This window comes from Bombyx mandarina, chromosome 03 (assembly GCF_030267445.1).
Source record: "Bombyx mandarina strain Sakado chromosome 03, ASM3026744v2".
Lineage (NCBI taxonomy): Eukaryota > Metazoa > Arthropoda > Insecta > Lepidoptera > Bombycidae > Bombyx > Bombyx mandarina.
The window spans coordinates 13,281,738-13,306,170 of record NC_143210.1 but is presented as its reverse complement, the minus strand read 5'-3'; the positions used below and the strand labels follow the sequence as shown (position 1 = coordinate 13,306,170).

The 24,433-nt window shown below is 37.7% G+C and overlaps 1 protein-coding gene across 2 annotated transcripts in view; it reads left to right on the top strand.

Moving 5' to 3' along the window:
• The window catches only part of LOC114242390 (uncharacterized), a 177,985-nt gene that overhangs the window by 132,986 nt on the left and 20,566 nt on the right, over positions 1 to 24,433 (top strand). For both annotated transcript variants that reach the window (XM_028173528.2, XM_089738260.1), the window contains 2 exons: positions 17,370 to 17,578; positions 18,220 to 18,389. In XM_028173528.2, coding sequence (XP_028029329.2) covers positions 17,370 to 17,578; positions 18,220 to 18,389 — 379 coding nt within the window. The remainder of the gene's footprint in view (positions 1 to 17,369; positions 17,579 to 18,219; positions 18,390 to 24,433) is intronic.

Sequence of the window (24,433 nt, the reverse complement as noted above, 5' to 3'; positions counted from 1 at the left end):
AATAACTGTTGCTTCTTAAGCTCCCCTGTCTGACCAGCTGAAGCATTGAATAGCATATGGACTAAGAGAAACTGATCATCTTCAAAAAGTAACCAGTATAAATTGAAAATGAATTTCCTCCTAATTATTAGCATTTACTTACCTAACTTCAAGTTCAAGTTTAAGTACGTGTGTCGGGCCACATCAGACCTTGGCCTTCAAAAGACGTCATTTGAATACAATGGGTTCCTGTCGGTGCGTAGGTCGGGGTTCAACTCGACACAGTGAAGTGTTGAAATCATAAATACTCATGAAAACGGCTTCTTGATTTTGTTTATGTTAATATAGGAGATGTAATAGGTATAATAGAAACGACTTTATAAAAATACTATAAAACACCCTTTTGTTGTTAGATCAAATACCAATGTTTTTGCTTTTGTTTTTTACCTACCTACGCTGATGTTTTAGAGAGACCATATTAGCGTAACCTTAAACTAGTAGGTGAGCTCACGGGGCTCAAACCTGACGATGTTGCTAACACGAACCCTAGCAAGTGCCGTGCTTCGCAGAATCTACCACCAGATCAGAAACGCGACCCACTGAGAAGATCCGGCGAGAAAGTCAGTGGGTTGTGTCTGTGGGTTAATTTACGAGCCAAGACCTTCGTCGCAAGCGACGGGTTCGACGAGAACGATGACCGGTGCTTGGTACCTAGAAGCACCGTTGGTGGATCGGGAGGATCCGAAATGACGTGATGTTTTTGCAATTACGGTGCATAACATCTGTAAAATGGGAATTTCGTAATGTTATATTAGTTTAATATAATTCACGACTATATTGAAGCAGCACTGGTACATCCGAGTAAAGAATAATATCATGATGCAAGTTAATATAAAAGTGCTCTTCAGACTTTTATGGCCAAGCTCTTGTCGCGGGGTCAATCGAAAATGAACCGTTACTCATTTAAAATAAGTCAAATATTGAAATGAAAATACTAAATTTCGGCCTTTTATCATGACACCGAAACATGCCTAGAAATCTCACACCGAGGAGGCACTTTGGAGCTTTCATAAATCTAAAACTTTGCAGATTAAGTCCCCCGCTTCGAAAGATATTCGCCTCATCGACGTCACAACTTGGCTACTGTATAATTTATTTATTTTGGAAGTCGCAGGATCGTTTTGTGTACGAATTTATGAAGGGCTTATAGGGTATGAAATGCCATAGAAACTTATCTTTGCTTTAAAGCAGGGGTGGCCAAGTTGATTAGAATCAAGATCCACTGACCAAATACTGCGATCTACCAACGACCTTACTTGAAATTTAATGAAACAATGTAGTTCGGTAGCGGTGTGTAAGTAGCATATTTTCTTTTATTAAAAATATTCAAATAAACCTGAAATTATATAATAAAAGAGAACTATTGTGCAGAAGAGAGGTTAAATAATGTGACGTAATGGTCATTAACAAATTATACAAGATGAAGATGATGCGTGCAGCAATTGGTGCATTTGCAGCATTGGCGCATTTACGTTGTAGATGTCTATGGGCTCCAGTAACCACTTAACACCAAGTGGGCTGTGAACTCGTCGACCCATTTAAGCATTAAAAAAAATACCTATACTCCGAATTGGGTGGATACGGGTTGAACAACAGTGATATAAACCCGGCAGGGTCTAAATGACCCTTGCAAGAACAAATTCAAGGTTCAAAACACCCAACAAACGCTTTAACGTTACCGCGAACACCGATAGCATCTACCCCATCGTTATCGTTATCAGAACCGTCATCAACACGTTAAATATAACGAGACAGTTATCGTCGCGAAAGCTGTTTACACGTGACGTTGTATGATTGCTATTCGTGTGTTGTTCGACTAATGTTTGCTGTAGGATTCCGCACTTAAAACTAATAGCGTTTTTGTATAACTGTACGGGACTGTGCTGGACTATATCGTCTTGGCGTGGGATGTCGCCACTCCATCTCCTCCCGCGGGTGTCGTAGAGGGAACTAAATGATTACTCGACGGACGAGAAGCACCGATCCCTGAGTACCATACTTTATTTCATTTCTTTCAGGGTATGGCGTACTATGAGCTTGTTTGGAAACACTCTCTTATTTTATATACTCGATAGATGATTGATAACGCCATCTTGTTGTGTCTTTAAAGCGGTTAGATAGTATTATTATTCGCCAATAGATGTCGGGAAGAGTTGATTATTGAAAACACGAATAAAACATCATTTTCTGAAAATAAATCGTAGCTAGATCGATTTATCGCCCCCGAAATCCCTGTATACTTATTAAATTTTATGAAAATCATTGGAGCCGTTTCCGAGATTCAGATTATATAAGTACCTATATATTAATATACAAGAATTGCTCGTTTAAAGGCATAAGATTTGAAGTCGCGTTACGTCTAGTTCAAGTCCAATAACTATCAAATTTTCTAATGAAATACGCAAGTATTTTAATACGTTCACAAATGAAGCAATATTATCGTGTAACATTAATCTTAAATTTAATTGTAGGGAATATTGGACGCTACAGGTTGGTACCACATGTGTGTTAAATTCGTCCGTGAATTGGTAATGTTTTCCATTAAAAGAATGGAATATCCGTTATACTATACATTTAAGACGTCAATGTAATGCCGAAAGTATGCCAATTTTCGGAACCTAGTAAGCACATAAAACAACGTTCTCTAGTCTCTACAAAAATATCTATTCCGGTAGCGAAACTAGTTCGTCATCACGAAAAAAATACCTTATGTAGAGAGAGAGAGAGAGTATTCTTTATTGTACACCAAAAAACAAATAAACAGTGCGATACATTAAACACAAAAAAGTACAATTGGCGGTCTTATCGCTAAGAGCGATCTCTTCCAGACAACCATCAGGTGGACAAGAATCATTTGGAAACGAACTACGCGCGGTGTACCAATCCAGTGAAATACATATGAATATATGTACACATACATATACACATACATACATATATCCGTAAATATACATACAATTAATACACAAAGTATTATAATATAATAATAATTATTAAGAATAAAAAATATTAATATCGTAAACAATCTTCTTTCAAATATTAGTTAGATACATTTCAAAAAAAAAAACCCCCTAACTAAACGATCATTAGGAATTAAGCGGCTTCGTAAAAATATTACAAGTTCGTAACGTTTTAGGAACGCACTCTATAAAGAGTCATTCATTCGAGTTAATGAAAGAAGTGCTTCGCTTGAATTATTTGCCTCATTTTCAGAGCTCGAACGAGAAGAAAAAAAAGGATAATTATAAGCGAAGGAAAAAGTGATGTAAGAAAATTTCCTAATTAGGCACGAGAGCCGAGTTTTTTTCGTGAAAACGTTGCTCGAGACGGTGTAATGCAAGAACGTAGCGAGACTAATAAGAATTTTGACATTTTTGAACGGAATTTTATTGCGAACATGAAACTAAGATTTTGTGGTTGAATCAAAATGCAACTTTACCTTGAGCACATGTTTTTTTTAAATAATTGAACTGACAATTTTTCCCAATCTATTCACTAGTAGTCTAAGGGGCTATTACAGCGATGCGCGGATGTGTAGGTGAGCTCACGAGGTTAACCTGAGAGAATTTGCTAACAAGAGCCCCAGCAAGAATGGACAATGCGGATTTTTTTATATATTTTTTATTGCGTAGATGTGTGGATGAGCTCACAGCCCACCTGGTATTAAGTGGTTACTGGAACCCATAAACATCTACAACGTAAATGCGCCACACACCTTGAGATAAGTTCTAAGGTCTCAGTATAGTTACAACGGTTGTACCCAAACCGAAACGCATTACTACTTCACGGCAGAAATAGGCGGGGCGGTGGTACCCACCCGTGCGGATTCAGAAGAGGTCCTACCACCAGCGATGACCTATCTTATAATTGGTGCAGAGTTGTATTGTATTTTGTGGCCTTTTGCGCGTTTGCAATAAAAAGAATAAAAAAAACTAACTAAAGAAATTGGTTACGTTTCTACATAAAACCACCTAAACGTATTTAATAAACTTTTGATTTCGTGTAATGAAATGAAAACGTTCGGCGTAATTTAACGAAACTGTATTGATGAGATGTTTTTATTTCTTTAATTTTTGTCTATACTAATACTAATACTAATAATATTATAAAGAGGAAAGATTTGTTTGTTTGTTTGTTTCGCATAGGCTCCGAAACTAATGGACCGATTTGAAAAATTATTTTTCCATTAGAAGCCGACATTGTCCCTGATGAACATAGGCTACTTTTTTTTAAATTTTTTTTTTTTTTTTTTTTTGGTTTCTTGTGTGTTTTAATGTTTCCGAAGCGAAGCGAGGGCGGGTCGCTAGTTAACAATAATAACAACCGTTACGCAATCTAAATAAAATAGTAATAATATAAAAAGTCTAAGACTAAGATCTTATTTCTGAAGGATGAAGAGTAGTGGCATTCACATTACATTGACATTACATTGCCTATGGCTACGGTGATAACACTTAGGCCATAACATCGTTCACAAATCTAAGCGACCAAGTCATCTATATACGTGAAGCAAAAACCTTGTACCCGTTTTTGCAAAAATTGCGCCGACGAAGGAGTATGAAATTTCCCATACTTAATGAAAATGTAGATAAGGAGTGCAGAATGTTAATATTTTGTTTAATTATGTGTTTGACACAACATTCTTTGTTTAATGTCAAACTTTTGTTATTGCTTAAAGTCTGTGGTCTAATTGAGAATAGATTTAATATTGTTTGTCTTTTGTAGAAGTCTAGGGTGAAAACTGTTATTAGAAGAATTTGACAATAGAACCATAATGTTTTCCATAATGTTTAAACTTATAATTTTAAATAATTGTAGTCGAATTTCGAATACTGGGGGACTAATAGTACATTTAAATGATGTGTCTAAGATAAGTCTAAGTGCCCTAAGACCCGTGATTCCGTACATTTTCGGCCATCGATTGGTTGAATTAAAAGTGACGAGACCTGCGACCCAGTATCGGGACAAACGACCCGTGATCCTGACACTTTGAAAGGCCATTAACTGCAGGGCAGAAAGTTTCACCTAAATCGATGACCATTACGGCGATGTATGACCGCTTATATAATATTATGTTTACTGAGAAGATGCTTTTCTATTAACTAAAACCGGCAGACGAACTAACGAACTGATGTGAAACTCCCGCCAGATCTTCAACTTTGAATACTGCGCATTAAAGTCGCTATTAAAATAATGATTATCTTTAATGTTTTCGTCTGTAGTATGGTGGTTTAAGTTCATATGGGAAACAAGAGATAAGTACCACATTCCTGTTTACTTCAGTCGCAACTCCAACATTGAGACCTCGTGCTGAGATTCCGACAAAGGACAGTCCACGAAAGAGGACAAATAGGGTACCACCTACCACCACCAACCTTCCTGTCTGTTACTATCGGCAAAATGGCTGGAGAGTCGTTATACTGCAGAATTGAGACTAGAACCTCATCTCTGAAAATGGGTGGCCGCATATATGTGGTAATGTCTACGCGCTTTGTTATCCTTTCAACACCACATGGTTCATGAGCTTGTTGATCTGTCTATGCAATAAAAAGCTCTTTGATTGAATTGTAGCAGAAATGGCCTTACCAGGTATCGACAGCTGCAAATGAAAGCATTTCCAAGTAACGAATCGATTGAAGTCCCCATGTACAATACTAAAGACAGGTTACGTAAATACTTTAAACGGGATCCTGCTAAATCCACTGAACGTATTTGTGTTTATGGCTAAGTAAGAATTTAGAGAAAGATCTGTCTACAACAATCCAATCAAAATTATTTAGGCCCTATAGTATTGTTACGCGCTGGGGTTCGGGATTGTTTCGCTTCGAGTAGTTCCGATTACTGACTGACTGTGTGCCATCTCTACAACCCTTTCATAGCCGATACCTCATCCCTAGAATTATCGGGAATATTCCACACATCTCTAGTAGTAGTTTTCGCTATCTGTCAATAGATGGTGTTGTACTTCTCGAGCGTTCTAGGCGCTTCTAGGTCCTTCGATGTTCGTTCGACTATTCGGCGATAGATGGCGTTACTCTTACCGGCGTAACACTATTTTCCTCGATTGCAACAACTAATACGATTTCTACAATTTAATCTTCCATTTTTATTGCCATTATATTATTTCGGATGGTTCGACTACTTTACATTTCCACTGTCACGAACGATGACAATGACGATAAAAAAGCAAGATTAAACCGTAAAAAAAGTTTTACTAGTGCTGTAGTACCATTCAAAATTTCATCTGCTTTCATAAGCTAGGCGGAATTTATTTTACGAATGGCTAAAACCAAGATAATAGCAGTATCAATTTATCCGATAGAAAAAAACAAGGTTATAGAACGAAGATCGACATATAGACGACCAGACCATCAACTCATCAAAGTGAGTCCCGGTGTCATTTAGGCACCTCATAAATCTCCAAACACGAAACTGGACGTTGTATTTACGTGAGTTTAGTTTTGCGCGTATATTTTTATTGTGTTTGTCGTTTCGCGTCACCCTTGTAACCCCCGGTCAACCCTCGTCACCCCCTGCCTTCGCGTATAGATTCTATACAACAGCTTTCGTACAGAATGTTGTATCACACCCTATTTCATTTTTAAAGTATCGTCATGTCAGACAAGATATTATTGGTCCTTTAAATTGAACTAGTGGCCCCGAAGTAGTCGAAATTCGACTATAATTAAATGAAATTATAAGTTTAAACATTATTATGGTTCTATTGTCAAACACTATTATAATTAACTTTAACTATTATAACTAACACTATTTAACGTCCGTCTGGTGTAGTGGTAAGTGACATCGTCACTACACTAGGGGGTCGCGGGTTCGAATCCCGCCAAGGGAAGATATTTGTATGATAAATATAAATGTCTTTTCCAGGGTTATTATTAAATATATGTATTATAATAAAAAATCTTACATTTATTTCCGATATCTGGTACCTGTAACACAAGTTCCTCACGAACTTATCACGGGACCAGTTAACGTGGAGTGATTGTTTGATATAAATAAAATTAAAAAAATAATAATTCGATAATATAATCACAGTATTCGCCAAAACTGCACTATAGATCAATAATATGAAAGACAAACAATATTAATCTATTTTCAATTCGACCACAGACTTTAAACAATAACAAAAGTTTCCCATTTGACAGTAAGCAAAGAGTATATTTTTATATATGTGTTGTGTCAAATACATGGTAGTGTGTGTAATGTTTTCTTTATTGATTTAAAGTATCTTTTATGCGTTATTTAAAAAAAATATTAGCATTGTGCACTCCTTCTCTATATTCTCTATAAGTGTGAAAAATTTCATACTCTTCCGACCGCGCAATTTTCGTAAAAAGGGATACAAAGTTTTTGCTTCACGTATTAATATATAGATATGCGTATCTCGGGTGCATAATTCTCGGAATCAGCAATAGCATTCCGGTGATCTCAATTTTAGAGTTTGACGATATGTTATGAGTTGATTGTAAGTTGTTGGTTTCCTGGGTTATTGTTAAAAAAGAACTTATCGAATACATTTCAAAACCAGGGAAAGATTATAAAGTGTCAGCCAGCAATAGATGCCGCTATCCTATCACTGCCCTGAAACGAATACACTGATACACTGTGTGCTTAGGTGCGGTAGGCAGCGGCTTGGCTCTACCCCTGGCATTGCTGAATCCATGGGCGGCGGTAACCACTCACCATCAGGTGGGCCGTATGCTCGTCTGCCTACAAGGGCAATAAAAAAAATAGAGGGAAATTTTTAACATTCTCGATAGCGTAAAAGTTAACTCAAATTTATACGGAGTTGGTACGTTTACCTACGTTTGCCGCTAAGAGCGCTGTTCTAAATGCATACAAAATTGAGTTAACTTTTACGCTATCGAGAACGTTAAAGAACTCGTATTAAGCACACTGATTTGGAGGATAGAACAGTCGATGTTATACCACGATACCGTAACTACTTCACACAGGCCGGGCTCTGAACTTTTTTTTTTTTTTATTGCTTAGCTGTGTGGACGAGCTCACAGCCCACCTGATGTTAAGTGGTTACTGGAGCCCATAGACATCTACAACGTAAATGCGCCACACACCTTGAGATATAGTTCTAAGGTCTCAGTATAGTCACAACGGCTGCCCCACCCTTCAAACCGAAACGCATTACTGCTTCACGGCAGAAAATAGGCGGGGCGGTGGTACCTACCCGTGCGGACTCACAAGAGGTCCTACCACCAGTAATTACGCAAATTATAATTTTGCGGGTTTCATTTTTATTACACGATGTTATTCCTTCACCGTGGAAGTCAATCGTGAACATTTGTTGAGTACGTATTTCATTAGAAAAATTGGTACTCGCCTGCGGGATTCGAACACCGGTGCATCGCTTCAACACGAATGCACCGGATGTCTTATCCGTTAGGCCACGACGACTAATATACTAATCTAGTACAATAAAAAGAGGAATCTACGATAATATATATTGATTTTGTTTTTCTATCCACATACCTTAGAGCGAGAGAGACAACGCGACTCTTCACGTCATTTCGGATCCTCCTGTTCCACTAACGGTGCTTTTAGGTACCTACCCCAAACACCGGTCATTATTCTTATCGAACCCGTCGCTTGCGATGAAGGGCTCGGCGAGTAAATTAACCCACAGACACAGCCCACTGATTTTCTCACTGGATCTTCTAAGTGGGACGCGTTTCCGATCCGGTGGTAGATTCCGCGAAGCACTGTTCTTGCTAGGGTTAGTGTTAGCAACGTCGTCAGGTTTGAGCCCCGTAAGCTCACCTACTAGTTAAGGTTACGCTAATATGGTCACTCTAGATCATCAGCTTAGGTAGGTAAAAAAAAAGCAAAAACATTGGTATCTAACAATAAAAGGCTGTTTTATAGTTTCTATTATATCTATTACATCTCATAAATTAACATAAACAAAATCAAGAAGCCGTTTTCAATACATGAGTATTTATGATTAGGCTACCATGAAATGGTCTCTCAAGACCATCAGATTCGATAGGAAAAAAAAACGCGACGAAATACGTTCACATTTATATTTTATTCTCGTCACACCCAATTTTTCTTTATCTAGTTGTCGAAAATTTCTTTGTGACGACATTTCATTGAGTTACAACGTAACCGGGATTTCTTCGCGAGTATTTTGTTCGTTTGAAATAAATATTTGTTTGCTGTTTTTCCTGCACATCAAGTATTCATGGCGGTTTCACTCAAATGTGATGTTTGTTTGGGTCTTTCCCAATTTACCTCTTAGTCGCGTTTTTAATTAGCCAAGAATCTGTCATACGGCAAAACTGACGCGTCAAGGGGCTCAGAGCCATTGGACACGTGGAGTTACTCCATCTAATACAATCCAATGCAGACTTTTTTTATGATTGAAAGATTACTGGGTGGCCCAGAGGCCTTTCCAGATTCACCAGGACAGGTGGTCGAGCAAAGGCTCAGCCAGGAGGGGTGGGATTTGCTAACAACTGCCCGAGCGCCAATGAAGACTCCCTTGACTTGACTCGTAATTGAATTTTTAGTCCCTATCCACAAATAGTCTTACAAAAAGAATCAGTACATACAGTTTTTAAAAACTTTTACAAAAACAAAATTTTAACAACAAAACAAAACAAATATAATCGATAGAATGAACCTATTAGTTAGGTGTCAGCGATTACAGTCGAATTTCGATTACTGGTCAAACACTAATTAATGACTCGTGTGATTTTAATGGATTCATATTTCCTGAACTCGGAACATCAACCCAATATCGCGTCAGTTTACCTTTGATAGAGGGAATATCGACATGATTTAAAAAAATATATCAAATGTTTCTGCTTAGTCGTCGTGGCCTAAAGGATAAGACGTCCGGTGCATTCGTATCTAACGATGCAATGGTGTTCGAATCCCGCAGGCAAGTACCAATTTTTCTAATGAAATACGTACTCAACAAATGTTCACGATTGACTTCCACGATGAAGGAATAACATCGTGTAATAAAAATCGAACCCGCAAAATTATAATTTGCGTAATTACTGGTGGTAGAACCTCTTATGAGTCCGCGCGGGTAGGTACCACCACTCTGCCAATTTTTGCCGTGAAGCAGTAATGCGTTTCGGTTTGAAGGGTGGGGCAGCCGTTGTAACTATACTGAGACCTTAGAAATTATATCTCAAGGTGGGTGGCGCATTTTACGTTGATGTCTATGGGCTCCAGTAACCACTCAACACCAGGTTGGCTGTGAGATCGTCCACCCATCTAAACAATAACAAGAAAACAAAAATCGTATACCCTCAAAAAAGAACATTAAATTGACTTAAACTACACTCATGATATTCTCAATTTATTTAGTTGAAATCGTATTTATTTTATTTACTACGCTACAATATTCAAAGCATAATTGAGACTCAACACACCAGCCTTTATGCTGTATAAGTTAGGGCATAAATTCGATCGAAGGTAACACCATCGCCCGTATGCATTTACTGACCATGAGACGGCGCGTGTTAAAAATCGGGTCATACCCGACATTATTTACCAAGTCTCTTTACATAGCTCGCACTATGTACCTGTGATGACGCGGACGTAACACTTATACCTCTTGTAAAATGAATTTATAAAAATAAATTTAATAATATAAAGAGCATCAAAGGAGACGGAAAATCGTGGGCCAAAAATGTAATAACTTGGAATGCAGTCAAAAAAATTTGTCATATTTTTTTATATAAGAATATAAAAAATCACCTCAATCCTCTTTCTGGGACCGGAGAAAAATGAGAAAGTTAGTTTTTGTCGGTATAACGGTGTGATCGATTTAATTAATCGATTACAGGATTATAAAAAGAAAAACATTGCACTAGGTAATTAATGCAAAAGTATTTAAATGAGCGATTTATACTTGTTGTATACAAGTGCGGTATGCGCCGGATTTAATTGCGATTATATACATAAATGAAGAAAAGTCTATTATTACTTAGCAAAGTAATATGATTATCGATTTCAAATCGATTAAAATCGATTGTATTTTTGATGACAGCTTTGACAGTAAACTGACATGACGTTTGTTCATAGATTATACAATTATTTTTTGGCGCTTGTTGGTTTTTTCTGCTCTACTCGTTTTGTATGTTCGACGCATTTTGAGTGTGTATCTATCGGGCTGTTTTTATATTTTCAACGATCACTGCTTTATTATTAGGGATTCCAACTCTGCCAGCCTTGTACGACAATCGCTTCTACACTGGACACCGAAGATCGCTCACACGTTTGACTTGAAATTGTTGCATTGGATACTGTTGAAATTATGGATCGCTGTGTGAATTGTGGGATAGCAATTCCATATTCCATACCTGATATATATCATTGATATTCATTCATAATATGACATTTAAAAGATTATCCAATGGATATAATAAACATTTACTTATGCTTAAATAAGTTATTATTCAGCTCTTTTAAAGAGATTGTAACATAACCTAACTTTTACTAAATCTTTATTAACTCGGCTCTCAGATTGAGAAAACTTTTATAATTTTCAGCAAGGTACTGATAAATCTGAATCTATTAATTCATATTAGTTTCATCACGTTACATTCGTGCCCAAAAATGTATGTAATCGTTTCAGTCTCCTTTGTCCGCACTGAAGGGTAGGTATCTTTAGTTTACATAATTCTTAATTTGATTTCGTGTCTCGAGTGAACACTAACAAATAAAAAACGATTTCAAACCAAAAAATTTGGTTCTGAAGAAAGTTTTGCCTTCACACAAACATCACATGACTTTATTTCGGACAGTAATAGATGCGAACCGTCCTTAACATCAATCGATAAATTTATCTTGATAGCAAAACAGTTTGTGGTATCTTCGATATCAATCACCATGGCTATCAGATCAGACACTCGAAGGTTGTCTACCCTAATTCAAGATCTTGAAAACATGAGGTTTTAAAATAAACAATCACAGCAACCACGGTTTTTTTTTATTATAATTAATTTAAGAATTCAGAATAAGGTAAACTAAAGAAACCTTATTCCACAAATAGCTATCCACAATATTTGAAATCACATGCATCCTAATTTATTTTATTCATCGTAACATCATTTAATGTCTACATTTATAAATAACTAGCCGGGCTCGCCCGCTTCGCTGGGCATTTAAAATTAACATTATTATTTATTGTCATTATTATTAGGGAGTCTAAAACTCATATAAACATTAAGTCTATCCATTAAGCATATTCGACGCTTGAAAGGCAAACGTGACTAAGCGACAATGCGTGAACTTTACAGTAGACTAATTTAAAGTTGAAATACCTGAAAACAAAATTTATTTTAACGAATCTAGCTGTAGTAGAATCTAGCTAGTAGCTGTAGGATTAAAATGATTTTAATAGACCTAGAAATATATTTTTTTTTCGCATCGAATATGGTTATTGCCTATCATTTATGTACAGAGCAATTATTGTCGCTTAGTCATGTTTGCCTTTCAAGCGTCGATATGTATTTTCTACATGTATACCAAGTTTCAAGTCAATCGGAGGCATGGTTCAGTAGTTATAACGGAACATTCGTAAAAACCACTGTAGATTTATATATTAGTATAGATAGAGAGAAAAAAAGTTTTTCGTAATAAGAACGAACGGTGTTGACATTCCGATAACGTTCCAATAACTCATGCAAAAACCGAAATTGAATGAAACAAATTAACCCTTGTATCAAAGCGAAAAAATTCCCAAATTGTTTCCTCAAACTAAAAGAAGGTTGTTAGCTAGAGGGAACTAATGAAGGACTCCTTTGGTTACCTTTTTGTTCCCTCCGCTCCGTCTAATGAAGGGTTGAGGTATCACGTATTAACCTACAAATTTGTCGTCAAATTAATTTGGTTCGATAAAGTTGAGCAAAGTAAATTATGTTTAACCTCAGATTTATTTGACGAATTTATTTCGAAAAACTGCGCGTTTATTTCTACCTAATGTTGAACATAAAGTTTTATTTAGATTGTACATATTATGATTTGTAAAGAAAAAAAAAACCTCCGAAAACAATTAAAAAACATTTAAGTTCTATATAATGTTTTTATCGACCTACCTAGTGTTTCGCGGTTAACGCGGTCCATAGACAACAACAACAACGTAAATGCCCCCATTCACTTTGAAACGTGAATTCTAAATCTCAGTTCTATAAGTACAACGGCTGCCCCACCCTTCAACCCGAAACGCTTTACTGCTTCACGGCAGAAATAGGCAGGGTGGTGGTACCTACCCGTGCGGACTCACAAGACGCCCTACCATCCTTTCTATTCATGTAATGACAAAATCTAATGACAATATCACGCTTTGGTTAAAACGAATATGTAGTCAAATAAAACAAATAGCAATACGTAAAATAATTGCTTGTTAGTCGGGATCACGCGAAATTAAAACCATCGAACAATGAAATAACAACCTTATTCTCAACACATAAAGACAGTTTGGTCCTGCACGCTCGACCCTCGGCTTCGACATTTAATATGCTCGTATATATCAAACTTATGTAGAAGCGAACCGATAGATACCTTAATCGTACGGTGTTAGAATTAAAATTGACTTGTATGATTTGAACAAAGGGTTTCGTCAGTTCACTCTACGTCAGAAATGAGAGTTTGATTTTCGAATATTAATTAAAACCGTTTTCTAATTGGTGGGACGTGACGCGTCCTTGGTTGTTTTACAATTGCTATATTATGCTACGTTATGCTATGCTGTCTCCTGTTTTCGAAACTTGACTAATTTGCAAGAAGTCGTCGTAGCGTAAAAGCTAAGACGCCCGGTATACACCTTTCATTCGATACCATTATACCGATGCTCAAATTCTGCAGGAAACTCTACAATAAATAATGCATGATCATCCAGCCCCAATTTAGGATTCTCTGTGTTATTTGCATCAGAGACCATAAACACCTAGACATAGAGCATAATATAAACCTGTTTATCACACTAATGCCCGATGTGAGAATTGAACCCACACTCGGCGCAAAATTCAGGAGCAACTAATAAAATTGATCCTGATCCGTTATTTTTACGAAATGGTCATGCTTGATGTAGGTATACGACAAAGGAAAGATCTTCCACCAAGCGGGTGATATTACTCGGTAGACCGACCGTCCGAATGTTATTGTTCGGAACTTGTATATATGTAAGCTTATCTTGAAAATGTCGTAAGCGAGATTCAGGCATCTGTCAATTATCTTGCGTTGTATGATGGTTACCCGCCACACTTGAAGGTGTCATTACCATACAATTGTCATTTCAACTTCATATTTCAGGTTAGATGGCATTTCATTTGCGATGTCCATAGACTCAAGAAACCACCTAACGCCAGGCGGGCTGGGCGCTCGTTCTCTGATCTACGTACTGAAAACCGTCAACACGTGTTTGTTCATCTATTTTGATTCACATAGCTGAAGCAAATACAGAAATGCGCTTTGAAATCTTCTTCCAGAAACTTTGCAGCCGGTACAGCAATACGGCAGCTGAATACGCGGCAGCCAATTGTCCCTGGCATTGCTATGTCTGCCAATGACGGTGATTAACTACTCTTTTACCATAGGATCGTTTATTTTCGGAAGTGATAAAATAATTTTAGATAAAAAATCAACATCAGATTTGTAACAAAAAATACTCTCCCCGAGTACATTTTTCTTTTTCTGTCAAAGTCTTGTTTGTTATTAGATAAGCACTAAAATAGTTCTTTGAGAAAATGCAGTCACTATTTGTGTGCTAGATGGTAGACTAGATGTAGATTAAACACACTTAAATCGCGTCCCGCCAAACATTTTTCCTTGACATTTATTACTTCCATATTATGTCAAAGGCAAACAAACTAAGGAAACCTATTACATAACTGACTGCATTTTACAAAATTTCCTATTATTTGTTTTATGTCAAAGGCAAACAAACCAAGGAAACCTATTACATAAAGCCACTGACTGCATTTTACAAAATTTCCTATTATTTTTTATTTATGTTGGCAGCCATTCAGAAAACCCTTTTCAGTCAAAAGATTAGTCTAAATTGGAAACGCTTTAGAATGTATTCGAAGTCAATAGCGATTTAACCGCCATGTTTGAACGCGATCTAATTTGTTTAAACGTTTGTGGTTGGTTCGCGTTTTGTGTTACGACTGTTTAAATTTACACAAGAAATTCCACCTATATAGTCGGTTTAAGCCTTAAGGCTTTGTTTGATCAAATTCGATGATTGATTATTTATTACCAGTCCACAAGTACCGTTAAGTAAGTAGCAAATGTAAATATATATTGTATGTCTGTATATAATAATATCTAGAATATTTGTTTTTTTATTTCCTGTTAAAGTAATTATTCTACTATAAAGGCTGTATGGTACAACTACCATTAACATCAGGAACGAAAATAGAAAATAAAAAAATAATAATGACAACTTAAAAATCTGACAGTTGACGTTCTTAAACTTCAATCATCCTTGAATATATCGTTAAGGATTGTTTGTAATCCCTCGGGTGGGTACCGATCGATACGGCTACGTCATAAAACACAATAAAACAGTCTTATTGTGTCAATTTAACAGAAACGCGTCGCTAACACTGCATCTTAACACGTTGACACGAATAAAACATACGAAAGGAAAATGTTAAATAAAATGTCTTAATACGAGCTCACAGCCCACCTGTTGTTAAGTGGTTATTGGAGCCTATAGACATTTACGATGTAAAAGCGCCACCCACCTTGAGATCTAAGTTCTAAAGTCTTAAGTATAGTTACAGCGGTTGCCCCACCCTTCAAGCCGAAACGCATTACTGCTTCACGGCAGAAATAGGCAGGGTGGTGGTACCTACCCGCGCGGACTCTCAAGAGGTCCTACCACCTACTATTATTGATTTGGCGGGTTTGATTTTTATTACACGATGTTATTATTGTTATTCGATGTAATAAAATAAACCGCACCAATACAAAAATATTTAGATCTGCTAACAAAATTCAAAGTTTTGGTCGATCAAACATTCAGTATGTGTGCTCCGAACATTTTGAAAACAAATTTCGTCCCGTATAATTCTCATCAACTCCAGGGAGAAATCTTGACTGAGCGACCTATTTACCTTTGGGATATTTAAGCATATGAATAAGTAATATACGTGGATGTCACAAAAGAATACGAAAAAGCTTACTCACAAGGCAATCTCGCGTATCATTCTACAGTACATAATATTATGTACGAAGATATTTGAATTTGGAGGACGCTTAGAGATACGTACTAATATTATTTTATGAACAAGAATAGGTAATAATACTATGTTGTACTCTATTATTCTCGCTCCCTGTGTACATGTTAAGTGAAGGTTTCGCTTTGAAGTATCATTTACAATAGTAAGTGCCTAGCATAATAAATTAGTTCATTACATTGTGCCCGGAGGCATATCAATTATAATAAATTAATTCTGTTACAAAAATGTAATATGTATAAGTATGTTCATAATTTCAAATAATTGTAGATTTTTCTAAACATGACACTGGCAGCAATGGAGTTACAAGAACTCAACTGGTGGTAGGAACTCTTGTGAGTAAGCGCGGGTGGGTACCACCACCCTGCCTATTTCTGCCGTGAAGCAGTAATGTGTTTCGACTTGAAATACTTGAGACCTTAGAACTTATATCTCAAGGTGGGTGGCGCATTTACGTTGTGGATGTCTATGGGCTCCAGTAACCACTTAACACCAGGTGGGCTGTGAGCTGGTCCACCCATCGAAGCATAAAAAAAAAACAAGTCCACTTATATTGTAATAAAGTGCAAATTAGTTAATTGCTTATGGATACTAATTTCAAATAATCGTACACATTAGTATTCAATCTAAGCCAGTCGGTTTTTTTATACTCGAGAATTTCTATCATTCTGCTATGACCATTCACAGTTGAATCCAGGACCTATTCAATTACGGCCACTTCAAGTGTAGCGATCGATACTTTAGAATATCAGCCCGCGAATACCTATTCCCATTTTTAGCCAATTCCTCATTCATCAACAAGCTAAATTAAAAGGCTAATAAAAGACAGATCTCTTTTTTTTATTTTTTTATTTCTTATTTATTGCCGGTGTAGGCAGACGAGCATACGGCCCACCTGATGGTGAGTGGTTACCGTCGCCCATGGACTTAAGTAATGCCAGGGGCAGAGTTACGCTGCCTACCGTTAAGTATTCTCCACAAGCCTCCACAATGATTTAGTACTAGTCGTTGGAGGCAATCTGGAAGTTCTAAAGAAACAAAATCACAAAAATCAACTATTACAGAATAAATTGTGATCCTTCTTTACAGATTGCGTTCACCTACAGCTGTACAAGGACCTAAAAGAGAGACAGAAGAACGGGCAGACTAAGGCTTCATTATCCTTGCAGCAGTTTCTTGGATTTGAGTCAGGGTTCACGTTGGACAAGGAATCGAATACCTTGGCGATATTGTGCGAAGACGTCGTTCCGGTGTTAGCTTTCGATACTAGAGAGGGATTAATACAATGGAGAGTTAAGGTAAATTAATAATCTATTATTTTTGAAAATATGCCCAGCGCTACAAATATTCACGATTGGTTTCCACGGTGAAGGAATAACATCGTGTAATAAAAATCAAACCCGCAAAAATTATAATTTGCGTAATTACTGGTAGTAGGACCTCTTGTGAGTCCGCGCGGGTCGATACCACCACCCTGCCTATTTCTGCCGTGAAGCAGTAATGCGTTTCGGTTTGAAGGGTGGGGAAGTCGTTGTAAGTACACTGAGACCTTATGTCTCAAGGTGCGTGGCGCATCTACGTTCTAGATGTCTATGGGCTCCAGTAACCACTTAGCACCAGGTGGGCGGTGAGCTCGTCCACCCATCTAAGCAATAAACAACTCTAGCAAGAGCAGTGCTTCGCAGAATCTACCACGGGATCGGAATCGCAACCCACTGAGAAGATCCGGCGACCGGCTTAATCCCATCTCCAGTTGCTAAGTACATATTTCATTAGAAAGATTGGTACCCGCCTGCGAAATTCGAACACCGCTGCATCGCTCAACACGAATACACCGGACGTCTTATCCTTTAGGCCACGTCGACTTTAAAGCATGTAGCTGGAATACCCTCTTAGGTTACCACCGAATTCTAATCTAATTCGCAATTTGGCTCTTCAGGTGCAACACAATCTTGGGAGCAGTAAAGAGTTTGCCGCGATCCTGATATCATCGCCGCAGACGAACACTCGCGCCGGGCCGGTTCGCCTGCACGTCTGTGGCCCTAAGCTCGCTCTTTGCGGCTCGCGTCCGCCCGAAGTGCTGGCCCTCTGGGACGTGAAACTGCTCAGGTATGATCGTTTTTTTTTTTAGGGATATTATGACCTGGTAACTAAGACACGCTACAAATAGAGAGAGATGGAGAAGTCTCTCAAAAGCCGCAACCAAGCATTAAGACATACGTAACCACGACCACTCAGCCAGGAGTGTACGACTGAGAAGAAGAAGAACTAAGACCTTTAGGTCAAGTCTCATTTTAATGATACGTAACTTTTCTATATGATAATGATATTATGAAATGAAATTAAGTTCATTGTTATGAAACATGGCATGAAGTGAAATGAAAACGAAATGAGATGTGATGATATGGGATAAAGTATAATCTTAGTAAAATGGTGGTCATTTACTGAGACTTTATCTGTGGACTTTTTGGAAGATCCCGAGAAGTAGTAATGCGTTTCGGTTTGGAGGGTGGGGCAGCCGTTGTAATTAAACTTGAGACCTTAGAACTTATATCTCAAGGTGGGTGGCGCATTTACGTTGTAGATGTCTATGGGCTCCAGTAACCACTTAACACCAGGTGGGCTGTGAGCTCGTCCACCCATCTAAGCATTAAAAAAATAAATAAAAAAAGTTACGTTCAGTGGCTTTATTTCATTTTTCCACATATGTGCACTTTCACAGATACTAAACAGTTAATAAACCACCGTTATTACACATTTAAACCTGCAGAAACACTAATTAGACAAAATAAAACAAATCACACAACTTCACTCCTCGCGTACCCGCCAAAAAGTCCTCAGGTATGATCCGTATTCATAAATCAACAAAAAATTTGACCACATGCGAAAATGGGGTTACCTGAATTAAAATTCATATTCAACCAAAAAAAAAAAAAGTTATAAAAAGGACGTAAGGTGTGTCAATGCTTCGGCAAAATTACAATAACAGTCAACACCTATAAAACTCATCAAACGAGCAGACCAAATATCAATCTTCGAACAAGTTCTTAAGAAAACAAAACTGACCGGCTATATCTAAATAGGCCGTGATTATCACATTGGTATTAGCATCAAATACATATTGCATAAAGTATTCTAACCCGTCGTTATTATAATCCGTTCACTAAGTTGATCCAATGTCATTCACTATTTGAAGTTAATGTTTACAAAGGTAAATATATGTTGACCTTTGTAAAAAATTAAAGGTTACTCGTCGCAGCAACTGATAGCTTATTTACCAAAACTCAGGCCGAAGCTCTTGATACAATGTTGAGTGAAGTTTCAAAAAATGGATGTGTATAGAATTTCAACGTTTTTAGTAAAAGAAAAAACAATATTTTCGGTACTGAAAGTTCGCCGTTTTCTTTTTAAATTCGTATAGAAGTATGATGACGTAGATGATGACCTGGGCTGTTTTTTTTTTAAATGACGCCATCTTGTTGTGTCTTTAAAGCGGTTAGTTGCCCTCAATTAAGAAAAATAGTATTATTATTCGCCAATAGATGTCGGGAAGAGTTGATTATTGAAAACACGAATAAAACAACATTTTCTGAAAATAAATCGTTGCTAGATCGATTTATCGCCCCCGAAATCCCCTGTATACTAAATTTTATGAAAATCAATGGAGCCGTTTCCGAGATTCAGATTATAAAAGTATATATTTGTTAGATACGAGGAATACACGAGTGAAACACTTGCCTGCTGTTAACACACTGTCCTATATTTGTTGAAATACCCCGTATGCGTAGGCACACGCACACATACTTAACATTCCTCCCCTTAGCTTAGATATAATATGTACATAACTACTCTAAACAAAACAAAAGATTATACTAAACTTATACTAAAAAAACTGCTTATAGTTAACCCTAGGCCGATTGCGTTTATTCCGTGATGTAAACTCAGGTCTGCTGGCGTTTTGTCGTGCGGGTATGCCATCAGAGCCTTCTTCGACAGACGGGTCTGGTAAGGCCTCAAGAAATTCATCCTCCTCTTCTGCTAACTCGACACCTTGCCGCTGCGGCGACGGTGACCTGATGAGAGGTACTTCGACCGGTAAACTAATATCATCACAAGCGTTAGAATTGGTAGCTTCCCCCCTTTCTGAGCTGCCCTCCATCCCATCCTCGTCGCCACTGTTAGATACGAGGAATACACGAGTGAAACACTTGCCTGCTGTTAACACACTGTCCTATATTTGTTGAAATACCCCGTATGCGTAGGCACACGCACACATACTTAACAATATTAATATACAATAATTGCTCGTTTAAAGGTATAAGATATTACGGACATAACGTCTAACTGTATACAAAGATCATAACTCACTCTAATGTCTCCTCTTGATCCTTCCACCTTGAGTGACAAACATTATTCGAGAATGTTCCAAGAGCTTCGTACTAATCACAAAGGGAGCGTTCTCTCGAAAAATACACTATATTTCATTCAGGACTGGCCACCTCGGTTTCGACGCAGGTAAGTCCGGATTTCATGGCTAAAGACATAACATTTCAATTCAAATTAGTATGCACCCTGATTTCGAAAGACGTGTTAAATAATCAGAGGTCAGCTTAGATTGGAGGCTTTCGGACGTCGTGTCGTGTCTCGCAATGACATTTATGTAAATTAAACGCCATATTCTATGAGTTTTCACGTGAAAATAAAAAAACGAGGGCTTCCCTTTCGTTGAGTCTGGTATAAAATATAATATTTATAAATTGAACAGAAGGTACAGCGAAGAAACAATCTCGTTGGGATTACCCTGTTATAGCCTGCGGAGTTTCAAGGTCTAATATCGACATTGAGTAGGGAAATAAGATGGAATGAAATCGGCGTGTTAAAAAAAAGTTGTCTCTCACAAGAACACTTGAATCTCGTTCCTAGCTTGATAATTTTTATTAACCAACTCCCACTCCAAGTCGCGCTATGGAAATTCGTTCCAAATATAATAAAACACACAAAAAACCTCAAATTGTGAAAGGCATTTCGAGAATATGACGACGTTTGTAGCTGAAAGTAAATATTGTACTTTTTGACGAAGCATGTTGCTGATAACTCTGTTTCTTTAATATGACGAAGCGTGTTGCGGATAATAATATGTACTTTTAGGTTATTAAACTACCTTGCATTTTGATTTAATCAAGTTGAATATATTTCGAGAATTGTCACAGCAACTGTTACTCTTAAACAACATGATCAGACCCAGACTTCCACTGTTGGGCATAGGCCTCTGGAGGTCTGGCGACATTCATGCGCTCCAGCTGATTTCTGTGCTATTCACGAGGTTCTTGTTTGCATTTTTGAGCACTGTTAATTTTTCGAACAATGCGCTTTGCTCACTGCCACTTCATTACATTAATTCTGCTACCTTTTTACTTAGCAAACCCCCTCATCTGACCTTATTCAGGCGTGTCGCGGGCGATTAAAGAACATCACGCTGCCAATAAGCTATGTATACAAAGTTTCTAGATGAGGTATAAAAGGTCCAAAAGCCTTCAAACAAACGACATTAGAGCTTTTGACTTGATATGCATTTCAGAACTTTCCTTGGTCTCAGAGCAACTATCAAACATCTAAATTGAAAGACGTACATACTTATTTTTGTTGAAATTAATTAAATTATATCTGTTTTCTTTTAACCGTTTAAAAAAGTTTTATCTCTTGTCCGTCGCGCAAATAAAACTTAACATATATCTAAATGTAGTGTATTTTTATGATGTATAACTTCTAAATAGTTTTAATAGTGTCTTGTATTTATATTACGAGCTATGAACGTTCTTAACAGACGGATCTTAGAAGGATTAAAGTGTGTGTTACCAGTTCACATTTTATTACCATTTTAGTAGTATTTGTAACGTTTATAGTATCTTGTGCTATTGGTAGCATTTTGTGGTTAGACATTTGTCACGTGGCACGGCCCAAGAAATTGCATCATTAAACTCTCGAATTGGAATAACGACTACCGTGTCTTGTAAACCTTTATTTGCTTCGCCGTAGAAACAAATGTATTGATTTTAGTCCTCGCAATATTATTTAATAGTGGTAGCTTTAGCCTTCACAGTAGAAATATTCTAAGCTAATGAGAAAAACACAGACAATTCTCTGCAGTTGCCCAAATCGCGACCAGACTACGAATCAGACGAATTATAATCGACGTAGCGTTAATTTAGTAATTTTTGAAGTCCTGTCGTTATTGATGACGCTGAGTTCGCGGTTCAACTGGTGGTCTGACGATGCCGTAGACCGACCATAAGTACAGATACCGTCTAGGTGAAGGCCGCTCCCACTGACACGAGAACGGAGTCTTTCATACCGAGGACATGGAGAAGAATAGTAGCCCAAAGGATAATATGGTGCACTCGTATCATCATCATCATCATTATCAGTCTGTATCTCTCCACTGCTGGATGTAGGCCTCTCCCATAGTCCGCCACAATAAACGATCCTCCGCCTTCCGCATCCAATCTTTTCCAGCATATCGCCGCAAGTCATCGGTCCAATGGGCAAGGGGACGCCCAACGCTGCGCTTAGTACGCACTCGTATCCAACAAAGCAATTGTAAATGCCGTTAAAAAAATGCCGCGGGCAAGTACAATGGTTCTCGGGAAATACGCACCTAACACATGCTCACGAAACACTTCCACTAAGAAGGAATAGCTTAGTGTAATACAAAAAATCTGTGAAATGAGTTTATGAAATCAGGGCCTATTGTGAGGCACTGCCGTCAATTAGTGAATAGTGCACCATTTTCACTAATTACGGTGCTATCACCGTTTTTTTTAAATGTAGTAATCAAAAGTCACGTTACGCGCTAGGGTTCGGGATAAATGAAAATTCTACCGAAATAGAAATTAAAACTATATTAACACTTAGAACACTTAACGAACACTTTAAAATTCTCAATTCGCTTCAGGTGATCCGTTCGTTGTTTCGCTTCGAGTAGAACAGAGTGATTACTGACTGACTGCGTGCCATCTCTGCAACGTTTTTATAGTCGATACGACATCCCTAGATTTATTGAGAACATATGAAATCGTCGTGGCCTAAAGGATAAGACGTCCGGTGCATTCGTTGTTGCGATGCACCGGTGTTCGAATCCCGCAGGCGGGTACCAATTTTTCTAATGAAATACGTACTTAACAAATGTTCACGATTGACTTCCACGGTGAAGGAATAACATCGTGTAATAAAAGTCAAACCCGCAAAATTACAATTTGCGTAATCGCTGGTGGTAGGACCTCTTGTAAGTCCGCACGGTAGGTACCACCGCCCTGCCTATTTCTGCCGTGAAGCAGTAATGCGTGTCGGTTTGAAGGGTGGGGTAGCCGTTGTAACTATACTGAGACCTTAGAACTTATATCTCAAGATGGGTGGCGCATTTACGTTCTAGATGTCTATGGGCTCCAGTAACCACTTAACACCAGGTGGGCTGTGAGCTCGTCCACCAATCTAAGCAATAAAAAAAATAAAATAAAAAAAAACATTCTGTACAAATCGAGTAGCCTCGATGTGTGTTTCCTCTATCTGACAATAGATGACGTTGTACTTCTCGAGCGTTCTCGGTGTTACTAGTTCCTTTGATATTCGTTTCTACTATTAGGTGATAGATGGCATTACTCTTACTGACTACATATCGCCTAATCGGCCCTTCTGAATAATGTCAATCTTGTAATTTATTTTTTATCAAAACTATATGCTGAACTATACGATAAATGTTCAGCATGTTTTAAAAATGCTATGGTATAAGCCTATTGTTACACACGATATCTTAATCTTCACTGAACACAATCTCGAAATATCCGCAATATTAGGGTCTGCTCGCAATGGCCGGCTGTGGTATATCGTCGCTTGGGTAATTTCATTATTAAGGCCGCTTACACACGCGCGTGCCCGCAACAATTCCCCGTGGATTACATTGGTGTTTTGTGTGGACTGTTACTAGAGCTGAAGCGGTTTAATATAAGGAATTCGCAATTATTATCTCAGTGACGGAAAATATATGTGTTTTCATATTTTTAAGATGAGTGAATCTAATTTTATGAAAATAGTAACTGAAATCTATAGACATTACAAGTGAATCCGGCTTCCAACATGGAGACGAGGAGTTGAAATTT